This window comes from Rutidosis leptorrhynchoides, chromosome 2 (assembly GCF_046630445.1).
Source record: "Rutidosis leptorrhynchoides isolate AG116_Rl617_1_P2 chromosome 2, CSIRO_AGI_Rlap_v1, whole genome shotgun sequence".
In the NCBI taxonomy this organism is placed as follows: Eukaryota; Viridiplantae; Streptophyta; class Magnoliopsida; order Asterales; family Asteraceae; genus Rutidosis; species Rutidosis leptorrhynchoides.
The window spans coordinates 30,065,380-30,083,720 of NC_092334.1; the positions used below are offsets into that span (position 1 = coordinate 30,065,380).

Here is an 18,341-nt window from a genome sequence, read left to right on the forward strand (position 1 = left end):
AAGATACGTCAAGAATTATTCTTTTTACAATAATATGAAGATCATCATTACTAACATTCATTAAAAATATGTAGCTAACAAAATACGTATAAATAGTTCAATAAAACGGGGAACTTTCACTGAGTCAAATGATCGAACACTTTATGTGCATATTTAACAACACAATCCACACATCGAACACCTTACACATTTGAAGATCTAACAACATAATAATGACGTGAATTAGTCTAACAACAAAAATGTCTGATTATTTTAATCAAACATCAAACATATAATTATACAAAACATAAAATTACTAACATCGATTAATTTCATATTTTTCATCGATTACTTAAATCAATTAAGTAACAAACCTGGTTGAAGAAAAGATTTGATGGAATATAGGACGAAATATTGATACGGCGTTCCTTTAATATCATCTTTTTTGGCACAAAATCACGAATTCGATTCATCAATTTAGGTTTCTGTTTGGTTTTTTTTACCTATTGAATCAATTGAGATATATGGTTTGTATTTGATGGGTTGTAGAGAAGACGACCGATGAGATTTAGGGTTTGTATCAGGTGGGTTTAAGAGACGAAGAAGGAGAAGATAGAAGTACGATCGTTTTTTTTTTAAGTTTGACAGTGTGGCATGATTAGGTGGTAATTGTAATTAGGAGAGTGATTAACATGTCAACAAGTGAGATTAGGATATGCTAATGGCCTGACATGTAGGATTTATTTTCATGATTTATAAGATGTAATAGATAATGCACATACCTCTGGTGCTGATTAAAAATGATTTTCTAATCCAACGGTTCATACTTTGCCATGCTGGCTTTTTAACAATTAGCTTTGCTAATAATGTTTTGGTTATAATATAATGCAAAATTTAATTGATAAAATAGATGCAACAAAGATCATCAGATTGAATATATTGACAATTTATAAAGTACACCATAAACATGCATATCTTAAATTCAAATAGGAACATCCCATTCTAATTATAACTTCACATTCTCAATCCAATCACAATAATTTTTATGTAAAGAAACCCCCAACATAATTCCTATTCACCGATAATAGATGAATCGATCAGTCGATTTTATCATTTTGAATGGTTTAGAACTTGGATGTTCTTGCGCTAAATGTATATCTCATATGGGTTCTTTCAGAAGCCCCGTAGGTGAAATTGACGTTACCGCACAAAGGGATTGGGAATGTATAGTGATTATTGAGCGTGTTTAAGATATGAAGGGTTTTAATATATTTGCAAATAATTCATGAAGTTCAAATCTAATGGTCTTGATTTAATATAGCTTTCTAGTCTAAGGGACCTTATTTTGTCATGTCATCATTTTAAGATGTTGCTTTGTTAATATTCTTTTTGTTATAATAGATAAAGAGAAAAGAGAGAAAGAGATAGAGATAGAGATAGAGATAGAGAGATGGTAAAGGCAAACGAGTCATGTATTCTAGAATGAAATTGGGTGTGTTTTTTAATCAACATCATGTCAAATTAGACTGCAATATTTTAATAATAGATTTTCGAAAGGAAGATCTTGGAATACGCTTTTATATATCATGTCAACGACTATACCAATAATTCTTTAATCTTTCTTTGGAACAAAGTTTAATACAGTACATCAAAAATGACTAACATGATATAATAAACTATTGCTAATTAAATAAAAGGAATGTCTCTCTCAAATATTAATTCAACTGAAAAAATACTAATCGTTTGTTACAGCAGTTGCATTTGAATATACGTTGCTTGATACCTAATATAGCTAACGGTCCGCGCTTTGCGATTAAACATTTTAACGTCTTTTGTTAAACTAATTTTGAGCGAAAGCTGAAGAAAAAATTGCAAAAAAGCGACCAGAGGACTCGAACTCATACTTTTTTCTTACAAACTCATGAACTTACCACTTGCTCTAGTCATCAGTTTGATATAATTAGTTAAGTTTGTTTATTGAAGTTTTCTAATGATTAGGGTTGTCATTAAGACATTAAGAGTAAATTTATGCATAAAAAGATACTAAAATTAGAATATTGGTGGTAGTTAATTCTATGAGGTGGGTGGTTAATTTTAATTTACAATTAAATAAAGCGTGTCCTAAATTCTCAAAAACAACCCTTAGGATTGCCATTAAAATTTTCTTGTTTATTATATATATATATATATATATATATATATATATATATATATATATATATAATTCAATATGTTTTACTTTTAAAAAGAAGAAGCCACGTTTCAAACCGTAATTAGTTACATTTTGTTCGTATAATTATTTCGAGTTGAATAGTGATGACGGAGAAAGTTAATTCGCGGCGAAAAAATAAATCCCTTAAAAAATATTGGGCGAGTGTTATTTAATAATTATTATTTGAATAGAAAAGTTACACCTTTAACCCATCAAAGTTACACCTTTTACACATTTTTATTTACACCTAAAGATACATATTATACCCCTCAACTTTAAGCCACTTGACTATTTCTTCATATGACCAAACGACATCTTTTTTTGAAATTTGGAGAATCAAATGACACATATTCATGTGTCTATTAGGAGAAATGATAAATGATAAATGATAAATAAATAGATAGATTGTACTATTTTATTGTTGGTCATTCTAATTCCCATTTAAGGGGGCTGCAGTGCTCTTGAAACTTATCTAAACAATAAACTCTCACGGATGTCTCAATGATACGTCCTATTCCAGATGGACTAATTTCCTTAAGAATTGAGAATTTGATTATTGAATATTCAAGATGCTAATTACAACATATACCCTAATTACTTATACATCAAGCTCTACTAATCTAACTGTTAATCTCTAACTGATCCAATGTGATTATGACAAACATAACCTAACTGATTATAGTTACTTTGAACAGTTTTACCTTTCCACTTTGCTAGTTGATAGGCACTGATCCATTTGGGTGAATTAGTTGATCTTCTATGTATGCTTTCATTGACCTTTGAGTGGACTTCATTGTTTGACTTTTTCCAGTCCTATCATTGCTTCTCTATTTAACGTAAACCATGTCCTCATAGAATAAAAGGTAAATGACGAAAATATTCTCATATGCAAGGTACATGACTGAAGTTAACAAATAAAATTAACGGTTGTCAAAAATTTGAATTATCCATGAAATGAGTCCATAACTCTGAACTATTTAGTTGAGAAAAATCATTATCCGTGTGTTTAGCAAATCACGCACAAGGGTGTAATTTTGTCTATATTAAATATTAATTTAAATAATAATTAAATATTAATTAAATATAATAAATAACAAGACTCCGTAATGAAGAGAAGTTAACGCCGTCTTTGTCATATATCCGAGTTCTCAACAAATACCCCTCAATAATAATAAACAATAAATTCCCTAATTCTAATCGGCAATCAAGAAATCGCCATTTCAATTCTTTCAATTTCAATCAGGTAACCTATAATTCGATCATAATTACCGAATTTCTTTTGTTTCTCGTTGTGATGTTAATTGATTTGAAATATCCTTCGATTCTGATGATATGATTGTTGATAATAGCAATTAGAACATGTAATTGAATTCTAAGAATTTTAGGTTGTTTTTTAGGTTAATAATTTGAATAATTTTTGGGGAAACTAAAGATGCAGAGCCAAATAGTATGTAGTGGTTGTAGAAGCATATTGTTGTATCCAAGAGGAGCTTCAAATGTGTGTTGTGCATTATGCAATACCCTTACATCTGTTCCACCTCCAGGTATATATCTATTTTACTTTTACAAAGTTTTATTTTCTTAAGTGTTATTTTGTATCTGTAATTGTTAGTATAAAGTAACTTTATTGAGAATTTGGGACAGATATAGTAGAATCCTAGTTGGTTTTGAAGATGGGATTGTTGAAACAAATCGATTAAATTTGTTAGAAAGAGTCAATGGCAGTTGGTTAGGTTAGCTTGATTTACCTCTTACATAATCGGACTAATGTAACATGAGTTTCCAGAAAATAAAACTTTTGGTTGATGACAATTAATTCAAGTGATTTGATAGCTTTGTTATAGTAAATCTTAGTATATACATGATACTCTTTCCGTCACTTGTAAGTTGTAAATGACAATGATTTCACACGAAGATTGCAATATTTAGTTTTGGAGAAGTTTTTGGTAAAGGTTGCTTATTTATTGATTGTCTTAGTAGGATTAATGTTGTATGAGACCAAATTGATATCGCCTCATTATATTTTTTATCATCATTTGTCGGTGGTAAACCTTTCAGGGATGGACATGTCCCAACTGATATGCGGAGGATGCCGCACATTGCTAATGTATACACGTGGCGCTACAAGTGTACGATGTTCTTGTTGTCATGTAGTGAATCTTGCACCAGGTATCATTGGGATTATTAATTTTGCACAAAGAAAAATTATCTACGAGGACTGTGTGATGCTTAGATATCATGAATACTATAAAACTATAAAAGGGGGCTGCTAGATAGTGCCTAAAAAACTGTGTGAAGTGATTAATAGACTAATAGTTCTGAATGTTGCTCAATGAAATTAATAGTCCTTAACAACTTTGAGCAACATATTTCACATCGAGAATGCAAACACCCCGCTTTGGACTTACCTTATGTTTTATGTGTTACTCAAAAGTAACCCAATTGTTCCATATTTGTATAACTTCTCATGTTTTTGTAATTATTTAATTACTAATATTAATAGTTTCTTAGGGATATTCTAATTTTAAATCTTTTATTGATAGTTTCAAACCAGTTTGCTCAAGTCAGTTGTGCAAATTGTCGGACAATGCTGATGTATCCATCTGGTGCCCCATCTGTCAAGTGTGCAGTGTGTCAATACATTACAAACGTCAATGTGAGTACAATAGATACATAACTTATCGTTTCAAAATTTCTTTAATTGTTCTTTCCATTGTGGTTAGCAACACCGTCATGGAATTATACGTAATCGGAGTAATTAAAGACATTTTACTCCGAGTTGCAACTCGTAATTCTTAGTCATTGTTTGCATTGAATTATAGTTGGTCGTATGTTAATAGTTGTTCTTTTAATGTAGTGTTTGAAATTTGGAAGGTGTCTAAAATATTCTTTAGTTAAGAAAGAAATAATAAAGGGGTCATACTTGACGAAAATCGATCTCATCATTTTATTGTAATAATTAGATACTAAGTTTAACTTGAGATGTTACTAAAAAAGGCAATGTTGCAGTTTTATCAGATAATTTAGCATAAGCTGACATGAAACATGCGTTTTTTGTATTTTTATTAATACTGTATATGTTTCATTTTATTTGCTGTAGTCAAGCAATGGAAGGGTTCCTATTCCAGCGCAACCTAACCGGTTAATGCCGTCTACATCGACTGTGAGTTGCCTCATTCTTTGCTATTTAGTACTCCCTACGTCCCAAAATGAATGTCTTGTTGGTGTCTGGCGCACAGTTTTACGTAAAGTTCAAAGATTCTGATTACCTAAACCAAACAATAGGAAAACATTGTGCATAAAGATTTTTCTCCTAGCCCTAGGAAACTCGAGAGCCCTTGGGACAAAGAATTACTTTTTTCTTATATCATGGTTATGAATGTTATAAATGTTATACGTGCTGTTTTTTTTATAGTGGTTACACGGTTTCATTGTGAACACTGTCATACTTGAGAATATAGCAGAAAACCACTAAGGTGTAAATGGCTAAGTAGAGTGTGTTTCTTGTTATATCCTCTCAGCTGGAATATGCGTTTCCTATTTCTGCAATTTTGTAGGTTATATTACAGTAACATTTAAATACACATAATTAAAGGCGCTAATCACCCTTTATCTATAGAATGTTGCATACTGCAACTTGTGTTTGCCTATAATAAATTACTATAAGTATCCGTTGTTCTCTTCGCCATAACTTGTACTGCATATCTTGTTTATGTCTATGAAAATTAAATGCTAGGGTGTTTTTAGCTGAGAAAATATGTAAATACCTTTCAAAACACCCTAGTTGGCAAATCAGACTGCTAAACTTTCTATTTTTTGCAAACGGTTATTTTTTATTCTTTTTGCCTTTTTGTAAGCGTGCTGGTACTTATTGTACAGGAAATGCCGCACTCGCAGACTCATACTGTTGTCGTTGAAAATCCTATGTCTGTCGATGAGAGTGGGAAACTGGTAACTTCTTATTCCTAATTCCCCTCCTCTTTTCTTCTACTACACTCTTGTTTAAACTTATTTTTATTTATATCTTTAATGATGTTTCAGGTAAGCAACGTTGTCGTTGGGGTGACTACAGAGAAGAAACCAACCAACCAACTGAAATAACGGGAACGACCATCGCTAGTCTCTGATTTATCACGTGATGAATGAAAATGGCTTGTTAGAAATTGAATTTGTATACTATTAGAAAAGGAAAATTGGATTTCATTATAGCCATTATAATGGACATTGTGTAGATAATTATATGGCTTTGATGTATTTATTTATGAGGGGATAAGGATCGTATAATGAGTTCTATTCTATTATATGTTTGGGGGAAGACAATGTGAATTGCTTGTAAATGATTGGATCAATGGTTCAAAATCTATGAATATAGGATTGTGCGTGCGTAATGCACGAGTGAATTTTTTTTATGTGTGTTTGTAATGCTAAGACGTTGAAATGGATTGACCAACCCATCTTGCATGTTTATACGCTTGTAATGATTCGTCCTGGATCAGGTGGGTGTGTTTCGACATTGCGTTCGAACCCCGACTTTTAACCGCCTTAAAAAAAAAAACAAGTTCATCAAATTCTGCATCTGAGGGAAATATATCTTCATCCAATGTTTTCTGTATTGAAGCTTGATGTTCACGAATAACTGGATTGCGCCATCTCCAATTACTCCAAATGAGGATGATAGATACTGTGAAATATTCTCATTGAGGTGTTGTTACTTGTTAGCCATCCGAAAAACAAATATCGACAATCATTCTTATTGCCGGTAATCACATCCCTCAAATCATATACACCATGTGGAAACGACTTGTGGTATGGAACTATGGATAGACTAGAGCAAAACTTCTCGTAGCTAAGACGACCTGTAATGTGCCCATGAATAGGCATTCAACATCTACGTGGTTCATTGGCAACGCCTAAATGTCCCTATGGGGCATTATGCTCGGGGTTTTTGCACGACATTGAATGTTATTGAAATAAAGTTGAGGAGCGTTCTTGGTTATATTATTAACTGTTCCCAAGGTTGCAAAACTCGCTATTCGGTGGGCATTTTGGAGGGAGTAATCGATAATTTGAGGATTAATCAGATTGGACTCTTTATACAATTTTTTTTTTTTTTTTTTTTTTTTTTTTTTTTTGTTTGAACTCCACTAACTGTGAAAAGATCTTCAAAGTTATATGTGTCTATATAAAAGAAAATTATAAACATTAACATTAACATAACTTTTAGAAACATAAACATAAAAAAATCTAAAATTCTCTTCAACAGCGTTTTGGGATGAAGCCTGGTGTGGGTCAGAAAGTTTCAAAAATATGTTTTGCAGTTTGTATAGACTAGAACTGAACAAGGAAGTTGCGGATAGTGACAGAATTTCGGTAACAGAGAGCAATGAGGTGCCACTATGTTGGAGCTGGTCACGAAGTCCTACAGGCAGAACACTAGGTGAACTAAATGAACTTACAAGACTACTCTCATCACTCTCTTTCGACTTCAGCCAACATCCCTCATGGAGTTGGAATCTCGCAAGCAACGGTGTTTTTTCGGTCAAAAAGCTCTCGAATATCATCTTTTCGCGTATGTATCCGGTATTATATCCAACACATTCTGAAACTTTAAGGGAAAATCTTGTTCCAAAAAAACTTGAAGTCCTTGTTTGGAGAGTTTCAAAGAAAAGAATCACGGTGCGTGTCGAACTTGATAATCGAGGCATTGATCTCCATAGTACTCGGTGTCCTGTTTGCGACAAAAATGTTGAATCGGTAGATCACTTTATAGTATCGTGTAAATTCTCTTCGGACGTGTGGTCACGACTATAATTGGTGGGGTGCCGTCTTCAATCCAAGCCAAAATGCGAACCAATTACAACGTGGTGATTCACCTTCTAATATCACTCAACTTGGTTTCAAAATTTGGCAAGCGGTGCAATGGGTATGTGTGTATTCTTTTTGGAAAAATAGGAACATGAAGGTATTCAAGAATAAAATCTCGTGTGCTCCGGTGATGCTAAACGAAATTCAAGTAAAGTCGTTTGATTGGATATCAAGGAAGCTCAAAGGAAAACATATTGATTGGCAAGCTTGGCTAACAAATCCATCATTGTATTTAAACTTGTAATATTCGTGTGGTTTGGGAAGCTTTCTCGGCTCCCACTGTAACTTTCGTGTAAAACTGGGCTGCTCATTGTGGCCCATTCCATATGTACATGTTTATTTGGGTAATAAGATTTAACTTGCTTTAAAAAAAAAAAAAAAAAAAAAAAAAAAAAAAATTCTAAAATTCTAGTTTAATTTATATTTTAAACTTAAATTTGAATTCATATTAGAATTAAAATGTTAATTTTGATTTACTCCGATTTTAATCTATAAAATTCGACTTTGACGAACAAATGGAAAATTTGACCCTAGTGTCATTGGAAGCTCGTCTTATGTCTCTTACACGACTTGTAGCGATTATCCCCATGTCGTTGCATGCTTACTTGGCAGAAAGCAATGCCCCCAACCCCAAGTATCAAGGCATTGTATTGGGCAATAATGGTGGTGTGCGTTGGTTGGCAACGGGGTAAACAACGGGTGTTGTTTTGTTATTTTATTTTATTTTTTTATTATTTTAAAATTTTTATTTTTATCCTTTTTTAATATTTAACTCAATTATATTTTAACGCATCATCACAATACTCCTAACACAAAAAATTCACACCACCACTACTTCACAAAAACAACTCACATGTCCTAGTCATCAAAAAGATACAAAAGTCAACCCACGCCCCTAACCCACAGCTACAAGTGCTCTTACTAACTTCGTTTCTTACTAAATAAAAAAAAGTAAGTATTTCTAGAATACATGCTTAAAAATATGTTGGTGACTTGGTGCACATTGTTTAGCTCCATCTAAAATCACACATCGTTGCATTACAGTATAGTATTTCATCGATAAAAACTCAAATATTAATTTACTACTTGTGAGAGTTTTCGTACAACAGTTTACCAAATTAGCTCAGCAAACGTGTGCATATCAGCATATGACTTCTACTCAAAACGGCAAGAATTAAGAGTAATACCGAGAATCAACAGGGGTTTTGACACCAACTGCGATTTGCTAACGTGTAAGTTCTCAACAACATATGTTCATCACTATCTCCTAGTTATAATCTGCCATCAGTTTATTTATATTCTACATTCTACATGGTTAATCTTTCGTCTTTATTTGTCATGTAATTATCGTCTCTCTGTAGAAGATTTTGATATAATTAAGCAAACAACTGTTAACTGGTTTTTTGTATGTTAATGTCTTGTAGTGCATACCAGGTGTTCGATAAAATGCCAAGTCCAAAGTTCTTATCTTGGAAACTTAATACTTTTCAGATTTTGTATCATCATATATTATTAGATTCTTATGAATTCTCAATAACCAGATAGTCAAATTTATGTGGTTAAATGCTGTAATTATTAGGTGACTATGGATTTATAGCGAACATAAGTTTCTACGATAATTTAACATTGTATATTTATATATTAGTTGTTGTTTCAGGGTCCCGAGAATGCCACTGTTGTTGCTGTGACCCATTTTTAGGTTATTTTGTCTATAGTCTTTACATCGACTGCAATGTGGAGGTCAATGGTGATGGCTAAAGTTGTTCGACAGCTCGGTTCTATTGGAACCATTCGGGCTCAAACTATATGTTACAACCATAAATCGATCCTGCAAGATCGAACACCCGTCGAGAGAGCTTCACCTAATATAGGCACGAGACATAACTCGGGTGAACCCATATCAAAGCGCCAAATAGGTGAGAATGTATTAAGAACCGATAAAGTCAATTTCTTGGTCAAAATCTTGATGGATCTTGATGATAGTAAAGAGTCAGTATATACTGCTCTTGATGCATGGGTAGCATGGGAACAAGACTTCCCAATCGGACCTTTAAGACGGGCATTAATTGGACTCGAGAAAGAACATCAATGGCATAGAATTATTCATGTTATAAAATGGATGTTGAGTAAAGGTCAAGGGACAACACTTGGAACATACGGGCAGTTAGTTAGGGCGCTAGATATGGATTGTAGGGTAGAGGAAGCACATGATATTTGGGAGAAGAAACTTGCTATGGATTTACATTCGGTCCCATGGCAGTTATGCCACCAGATGATATCAGTTTATTATAGAAACAATATGATGGAAAGGGCGGTTAAGCTTTTTAAACGGTTAGAAGCGTTTGATAGAAAACCGAGGGATAAGAAGATAGTGAAGAAAGTAGGTGATGCGTATGAGGTTTTGGGGTTGATTGAAGAGAAAGAAAGAGTTTTGAAGAAATATAAAAGTTTGTTTGACGAGACATCATCCTCTAAGAAATCTACCAAAACTTCGAAGAAAAGGTAGATGCGGAAAATAGTATTTTATTACTTTCATAAGATGAAAAACCTTTTGAATTATTGATTCTGCAGAATGTTATCTGGATTGTTCAAACTTCATATATCAGTCTTTAGAGTTGAGGTGGTAAAATGAATGGTCGGAAATGTTGGGTGATAGGTCAAAGTATATATCCTGGTTAAGGGTTGGGTTGATTTGAAACATCTTCAAATATAAAATATTGGAATTGTGCTTAACTTATAAAAATATCTGCTGTTAATCTAGTTTACCCTTTCTTCAATCTTTTAAAGTCTTCATCTTTTTATCTGATTATGTGAACACTAAGATCCATAAGACCTATATGTGTTGGAACCATATTAGACACATAACATCCTATATTTTATAATGTAACACAAAAGATGTACCCATCACTAAGCAACTATTATTTACATTTTTCGTATCAAGTGAGGCTAACCATCCAAGATAGCTTAGTGAGTTAGTGGTTCGGATTCTCTTATAGTCCAAGTTCAAACCTCGCTAATGTTGGAGTGGTTAGAGAAAAGGGTCAGAAACGATCATCGGATAACCTACTTAGGCTACATCACCAACAACATATCTTAAGAGTAATAAGGGAAAAAGTTCGAAAACAATCATCGAATAATACGGTGGAGCCACGTAATCTCCTTCACTTCACTGATTAGCCCGAATAGGAAAAACTTATTAGGTTTCGTGAAGGTACCGCAACACTCCAGTACTACTAGTCTAAAGACTTTACGTAAAAGATGACTTATGGCTACTCAGTAAAACTGTAACTAGTTAAAACAGCGTAGCAGTTTATATTGTTTTTGTTTTTACAGCAATAAAAGAAAATGATAAATAAATGAGCTAAAAAATACAAAAATTTACCGGCTCATTGCAGTGTATAACATCAACAAAACCAAAATAGTTGTCACGAAAATCAGTAACCCTAACAACAACGAGACCTTAATCAGCCATGGATCCGCTCTTCCATGCGCTCAACATCTTCCCGTACTCAATTCTCCGGCCACCACGCCTCCGCCTCAAACTCCCAACCATAACCCTACCTTCCGCCATGACCGTTTTCTCACTCGTTCTTTTAACCTACTTCATGGTTGTTTCCGGCGTTGTGTATGACGTCATCGTAGAACCACCAGGAATCGGATCTACACAAGATCCACGCACCGGCACTGTCCGTCCAGTCGTATTCATGTCCGGCAGAGTCAACGGTCAGTACATTATCGAAGGTCTATCTTCTGGATTCATGTTTGTGCTTGGTGGATTAGGAATTATACTTATGGATCTTGCCGTTTCGCCCAACCGCGCGAAAAGTGTTAAGATGTCGTTTGCTGGTGCTGGAATTTCGTTTTTGGTGATTGCGTATGTGATGAGTATGTTGTTTCTTCGTATTAAGATTCCTGGTTATTTACGTTAAGCTTCAATGTTGTTCTAATTAAGAATGCAGATTATAATTATAATGTTTATGATTTTATGATGAATTAGACTTGATAGCAGCTGCAATTCTGAAATGTTACATTTTATGATATTGTTAGTTACTTGAAATTGTTGAGTTATAAAGGAACGTGATCATGGAGACTTGTAGTATTGTAGGATCGTTTAAACGGATTTAAACAGTCGTATAATGCTATATCGAGTGCCGAATCCTCGATATAGTGTATTTAAAAACACTTGATTAAATTGATCGATTACCTTAAGAAACTGACTTGGAACAATTGGAATCGATTAGGGTTTGATTATGAACGATTGTAATCGGCTAAGAGTTGTTAGGGTTCGTAACCTTAACAATGAACCCGAAATCACCTATTTATAGGCTCTGCAGCTCTATCCATACGGATGTGAAATTCATCCGTACGGATGCAACATATCCATGCTACAGATCTCTATCCGTACGGATGTATCGTCTATCCGTATGGATGGACTCCAACAGTATAACTTTTAGTTCTTGTACGTAGTCCAATTGCACGAGGGCCTTACATTTATGCACCAACGAGTATTAAAGTATTTTCATATTTTCTATTTTTAAAAGTATTTGTTATTTGAAATTGTTGAATATGAGAAGAAACAGAATCATATATTGTCAACAGAATCTGTATGTATCAGTTGGGGGTTCGCAGGTTAACAGAACACGAATTATAGGCTTAAACTTAAGATTCATGATCTTTTTCTTTAGCTAGATTCATTTTATCGGTAAAACGGACTCTGTATTTGTGAGTTGGAAGCTTGAATATTACTTCGTAGTACTTATGCTATTATTATATGCTTAAATTTTGTTGAATATAAAAAAGAACGGGGTTACATATCGTCAAAAGCATTTTGTTTGGAGTAAGCCCTTACTCTGTTGATTTTGGAAGATTGGTAGCACGTAGTGTGTATATATGAGTTTGGGGTTCATGGGTTTTAGGATTGATTGATAACATCTGTCCATACTTATGTGTATACTTGATAATAATGCATTTAGGTCTCGACTTTAATCTAGGGCTCTAGGCTATTCACTACTTTTTTATCATGATCCAAGTATACACAGAAAGTGACGGGATAATTGTTAGTTTGTCAAATTTTTGCTTCTTTGTGTATCTTTACGTTTTGACAGATTAGGAAAATTGGTCGAACAGCGTTTGCATATGTGAGTTAGGAATTAATTGGTCTGAGGATTATATGTTGAAAATGATATACTCAAGTAATTTGTTGACTCAGGTATGGATCATAAGTAGGAATTGAAGTGCATGAGTACATTTTTGTCAGTTACTTAGTTCTGGTGTTCTTAAACTGATACCCCATAAGCTCGATTGCAAAATGACAATACGACCCACTGTGTTTTGTAACATTAAAAAGTAATAGGGAGATAGATACACAACTACCCTTTTGAACATAGTAAGGTGCTTAAGGAGGACAGGTAGGAGAAAGCAAGTTTCGTTTAACATAGTTTAGATATGCCTGTTATGTGCATCCTCAATATAATTTATGATTGCATGCTGATTGTGGATAAGATATTATGATAGCTCCACTCACATACTTCTTCCACTGTCTGTTACCATTTAGGTGTTTCCTTAGTTGCTACTTGTTTGGAATTTCATTTTATTGTCAGATTTCGTTGTGGTTTGATTTATGAGATCGTTGATTGGCTATTAAGTTTCTTTTAATTTTGGACGTTGTTCTCTTCCCACAAATTGGTTATCGACTTATTGGACCAGGGTATAGACTTTTTTGCTCCGTTGGTCTTTCAATTATACACGAAATTGCAATCTGAGTCCCTTAAGTTTTTTTTTGGATTTTCGAGTCCTTAAAATTGCAAAATTTTGCGATCCGAGTCCCTCCGTCAGTTTGCCGTCTAAATTAGCCGTTAACCCTTGACATGTGCCATGCATGTGAGGGTAAAATCGTCTTTTTTTACTTTTTTCTTCACTAAAAAATGAAGGACCACCGGCGCAATTATAATTTATATATTTTTAATTTATTTATAAATATATTAAAATAAAAATAAAAATCTATATTCATCTTCATCATATTTAATCTACATATACATAAAAATCGCATCTTTTTTACCAAACAAAACAGTTGCTGATTGTGTTGAGTTCTATTACAAACATCAAAAGTCTGATGATTTTCAAAAAGAACTAATTGGATAAGTAGAAACAAAAGATGCACCAACAACGACTAATTGTTATAAAATAAACTTAATAAACTTCAAAAATTCCAACATGAATCACAACAGCAACAATAGGCTTTTCATCTTCATGAACATGAATTGTGACGACCCGGGAATTTTTGACCAAATTTAAACTTAATCTTTATATGTTTCCGACAGGATAAGCAAAGTCTGTAATGTTGAAATCTCAAAAACTTTGAACTATGTTCATATAATCAATTACCCTTTTACTGTGCCCGACGATTCACGAACAATTAATTGTAAATAAATATAAATATAAGAATATATAATATTTTGATTTAATAAAGTGTTCTTTAAATAATTGGAATTTAAAATGTAAAATAACAGTTAGAATAATTAAGTACTGTTAATATACATAAATATTTATATGTTATTATAAATCTATGATTTCTGTTAAATATATATAAAATATATAAAAAATATATAAATATTAACTATTCAGTAAATGTTATCATATAATATAAAATTTCATAAATAATAAATGGTATAATATTAAATTACAAGTCTGAATATAATTGATATATTAATATTATTATCATTACTTTCATTATTGTTAGTAGTAATATTAATATTTGTATTAGTAATATTATTTTTTTCTAATATAAAACATATATATATATATATATATATATATATATATATATATATATATATATATATATATATAATTTGATAAGTATAAGCTATTATATTATTATTATTATTATCATCATTATTAGGAATTAAAGTCATTTAAATTATCATTATTGTTAGTATTAATATTATCATAATATAATTTTTATCAATAAAATTATTATTATTATTATTATTATTAATATTATTATTAGTATTATTCATTATTAATAGTATTAATATATTTATAATGGTTGGTTTCAAAATTAAGAATTTGATATATATATTTACAGATAAATAAACAAGATATATAATTATAGATATATATAAATACATATACATACATAAAATACAGAAATATATACAAAAATTACACACACACACACACACACACACACACACACACACACACACACACACACACATATATATATATATATATATATATATATATATATATATATATATATATATATATATATATATATATATATATACAATTACGTACTTAATCTGTTTCATATCGTTTTCTCACCTGTAGATGATTGAATCAATTCGTACAAATCAGGATCCCATTACAGGAATCAAACAAATTCAATTGCAAAAATCTATTAGGCGTCATTATCAGATTTTATTTGTCTTCTCTAAATCACTCCTGATTGAAACTTTCGTACTTCTTGTCTGCTACGGTTACAAGTCGATCTCAATTGGTCACTACACAACAAGCTTGATCAATTATATGTACGGCAATCCATTCCATTACTTGACACAATTCATTTTTTCCACTGCAATTCAAAAACAGAGAATAAAAAGCTTGATAAACCTCTGTTCTTATATCTTTTTATCAAAATTTAGAAATCGAATGAAAATTCAAAATGTGTAAATACAATTTTCTTAGGAATATTTTACTCTAACTATCTGGGAAATTTCACGTTCCAATTCATGTTATTTAATCCGAATTTTGGAGTCAAAGGTTAATGTGAAAAAGTCAAACGTTTGGTTTTTTCGTGAAATTCGAGAGCAATTTGAGGTTTTAAGATCAATTGAAGGTCCAGATAGTTTTTAGGAATCGTTTACAACTTCTTTCATTTTATAACTTTTATCTAAAACGAACTAGAATTCAAGATTTGGATTTGAGTTCATAGTCGATTATTTTTTTTTGCTGTTACAGCGTTTTAATTTATTTTTATTTCTGTTAATGGAGTTTAAAACCCATTGAATCGTTTCTGTTTAGGTTAGGAATCCAAAAATCAAATCTAATGTTTTAGTAAAGAGGTAATTACCTCTGGTCGATTTTCCAATTTTGAAGAAGGAGATGGAATTGAAGTATTTTAATTTCGGGTTATATAAATAAAAAGGGGTTTTAAAACTGAAAAACGGGCAGCAGCCCACTAATAAGATAATAATGTTAATAATTCTATTAATGATAGTAATAATGATATTAATAATTATAATAAAAAAAAATTAATTTTTACTGTTAATGATAGTTATGATACATATTTTTGTGAAATTACATAATGATAATACTTGTGATAATACGATAATACTACTTAATGATATTAGTGATGAAGATAATAATATTAATAATAACAATAATAATAATCTTAATTGTATTTATAATACGTATACTAATAGTAATGATAATCATAATTTTCGTGTTTAATTTCTAAACTAATAACTAAAGTTTCTATAACATTGATTCGTAATCTTAATCCTAATAATAATAATAATAATAATAATAATAATCCTTATGTTAATAATAGTTTTCATAAAAATTAATAATAATGATAATAATTGAAGTATTAATGTTAATACTAGTAATGATAATAATAATAATAGTAGTGATAATAATAACAATTATAGTATTAATCTTTGTGTATTTACTAACAATTATAATTACTAATAATAATCAATACAACAATAATAATAACAATAATAATAATAATAATAATAATAATAATAATAATAATAATAATAATAATAATAATAATAATAATAATAATAATAATAATAATAATAATATCATGAAAAAGAAAAAAAAAACTACCTCAATTAACGGGAATAATAAAAAAAAGGTCCCTGCTGGGACTCGAGCCCGTGACCTACAGTAAGCCCGGCACCCCTTTTAACCATTACTCCATTTTAGCTTTTCTGATTAATTCCCAATCCCGAATTAATTTAACATGTATTATTGTTTCATCTTTTTCTTCCTTTGGAAACACGTCGACCAGAGTACCATCAATACAGCAACAAATATTTTTTTGATTTTTAAGCCTCTCAAACAATACAGCGACGACTCAGGTTCGATTAAATTGAATTATGTAACAGAAAATAAAAAAAATAAAAAAAAAATAAACACTGTAACAGTGTGTTCTTGAGTTTCATGAACTCAATATTAAATTTTTATTTTAAAATCGTTTTACAAGAAACTTTATACACAAAATACATTGGAAATCCTTCTTGGAAACTTTCTCCATTATCAATTTTGACAGCACAAACACATACAGCCTTAATTCGATTGTTGAATATCGTTTGACTTTTTTTAACTAGAACTTTGACTCAGCAATTCATGGTCGATATAACGATTTAAAATCTAAGGCTTTGCAGAAAGTTTTAAGATAAGATTACAAACACCACTGCATTTTTACATTTTGAAATTGGGTTCGAATTTAGGTTTTTGAATAAAAAGTAATGGTACAGAGTAAACCGTGGGTGTTCTTCCTCTTTTCTTTTATTTCGATTAAATTTAGGGCTGTTGGGTGTGATGGTAATTGATAGTTGATAGTGTAAATTCAAATGACTTCTCATCAACTGGTATTGCTCGCTTATTACATCGAATTGATCATTTGACAGAAAAAGTCATCAGGTACGAAATAAATGAAAAAAAATAAAAAGGAGAAAGGGATGGGTAACAAAATTGGACAGAAACAAAATACTCTTTAAGGATTGATAGCTATGTGAAACTGAATCTGTGATTTAAGGGATATATATATCAGTATTTATTTTCTTTATATAATTAGTATTAATAGATATATTAATAATAATTAAATTTATTAATAATAATAATAATTGTAGTATATATATATATTTATCTGTTTTTAATATGTATTTATATATAAATCTGTATTTATTTATATATATATCTCAGTATTCTATATCTATATGTATTTATACATATCTATTTATATATTTGATTATGCATATATAAAATTCATAATTTTTGGTTTTGATAATGTTATTAGGGAAAAGAAAATTATTACTAATAATAAAAATAATAAAATTAATAATTATATATCGTATATTAATAATAATATTAATGATAAGTCACAATGATAATAATATTAGTGAAAATGATAATATTACAAATGATAATAATAATAATTTTTATATATAAAAAAAAATTTATATTAATATAATATTACTAACACTAGTAATGCTATTAATATGAAAGGTGATAGCAATATTATAACAATTGTGTTATTACATAACAT

General features: G+C 30.9%; 4 protein-coding genes across 5 annotated transcripts; all 4 read left to right on the forward strand.

Moving 5' to 3' along the window:
• Positions 1–3,316: 3,316 nt before the first annotated feature.
• On the forward strand, positions 3,317–6,594 carry LOC139890670 (protein LSD1-like). 2 transcript variants are annotated; one of them, XM_071873574.1, is made up of 7 exons: positions 3,317–3,434; positions 3,589–3,735; positions 4,250–4,360; positions 4,735–4,847; positions 5,292–5,354; positions 6,071–6,142; positions 6,233–6,594. In XM_071873574.1, the coding sequence occupies exons 2-7, from the start codon at positions 3,624–3,626 to the stop codon at positions 6,290–6,292; spliced, it is 531 nt and encodes a 176-aa protein (XP_071729675.1). In that variant the 5' UTR covers positions 3,317–3,434; positions 3,589–3,623; the 3' UTR covers positions 6,293–6,594. The 2 variants fall into 2 exon arrangements, with proteins under 2 accessions (XP_071729675.1, XP_071729676.1); XM_071873575.1 differs by having other exon boundaries at positions 3,329–3,434; positions 3,624–3,735.
• Positions 6,595–7,498: 904 nt separating this feature from the next.
• On the forward strand, positions 7,499–8,002 carry LOC139887749 (uncharacterized). The gene has a single exon (XM_071870808.1). It carries the CDS (start codon positions 7,499–7,501, stop codon positions 8,000–8,002), a length of 504 nt encoding a protein of 167 aa, XP_071726909.1.
• Positions 8,003–9,063: 1,061 nt separating this feature from the next.
• Positions 9,064–10,661, forward strand: LOC139890671 (pentatricopeptide repeat-containing protein At4g18975, chloroplastic-like). The gene is made up of 2 exons (XM_071873576.1): positions 9,064–9,288; positions 9,714–10,661. The coding sequence occupies exon 2, from the start codon at positions 9,789–9,791 to the stop codon at positions 10,560–10,562; it is 774 nt and encodes a 257-aa protein (XP_071729677.1). The 5' UTR covers positions 9,064–9,288; positions 9,714–9,788; the 3' UTR covers positions 10,563–10,661.
• An 804-nt stretch (positions 10,662–11,465) lies between these two features.
• On the forward strand, positions 11,466–12,064 carry LOC139890672 (uncharacterized). Its single transcript, XM_071873577.1, has one exon. It carries the CDS (start codon positions 11,527–11,529, stop codon positions 11,983–11,985), a length of 459 nt encoding a protein of 152 aa, XP_071729678.1. The 5' UTR covers positions 11,466–11,526; the 3' UTR covers positions 11,986–12,064.
• The last annotated feature ends 6,277 nt before the right edge of the window (positions 12,065–18,341 follow it).

Coding starts and splice junctions, on each gene's coding strand:
- LOC139890671 (XM_071873576.1), top strand. CDS start 9,789: ATGTGGAGGTCAATGGTGATGGCTAAAGTTGTTCGACAGCTCGGTTCT.
- LOC139890672 (XM_071873577.1), top strand. CDS start 11,527: ATGGATCCGCTCTTCCATGCGCTCAACATCTTCCCGTACTCAATTCTC.
- LOC139890670 (XM_071873574.1), top strand. CDS start 3,624: ATGCAGAGCCAAATAGTATGTAGTGGTTGTAGAAGCATATTGTTGTAT. Junction 4,361..4,734: donor TGTAGTGAATCTTGCACCAG/GTATCATTGGGA, acceptor TTTTATTGATAG/TTTCAAACCAGTTTGCTCAA. Junction 6,143..6,232: donor TCGATGAGAGTGGGAAACTG/GTAACTTCTTAT, acceptor ATGATGTTTCAG/GTAAGCAACGTTGTCGTTGG.
- LOC139887749 (XM_071870808.1), top strand. CDS start 7,499: ATGTTTTGCAGTTTGTATAGACTAGAACTGAACAAGGAAGTTGCGGAT.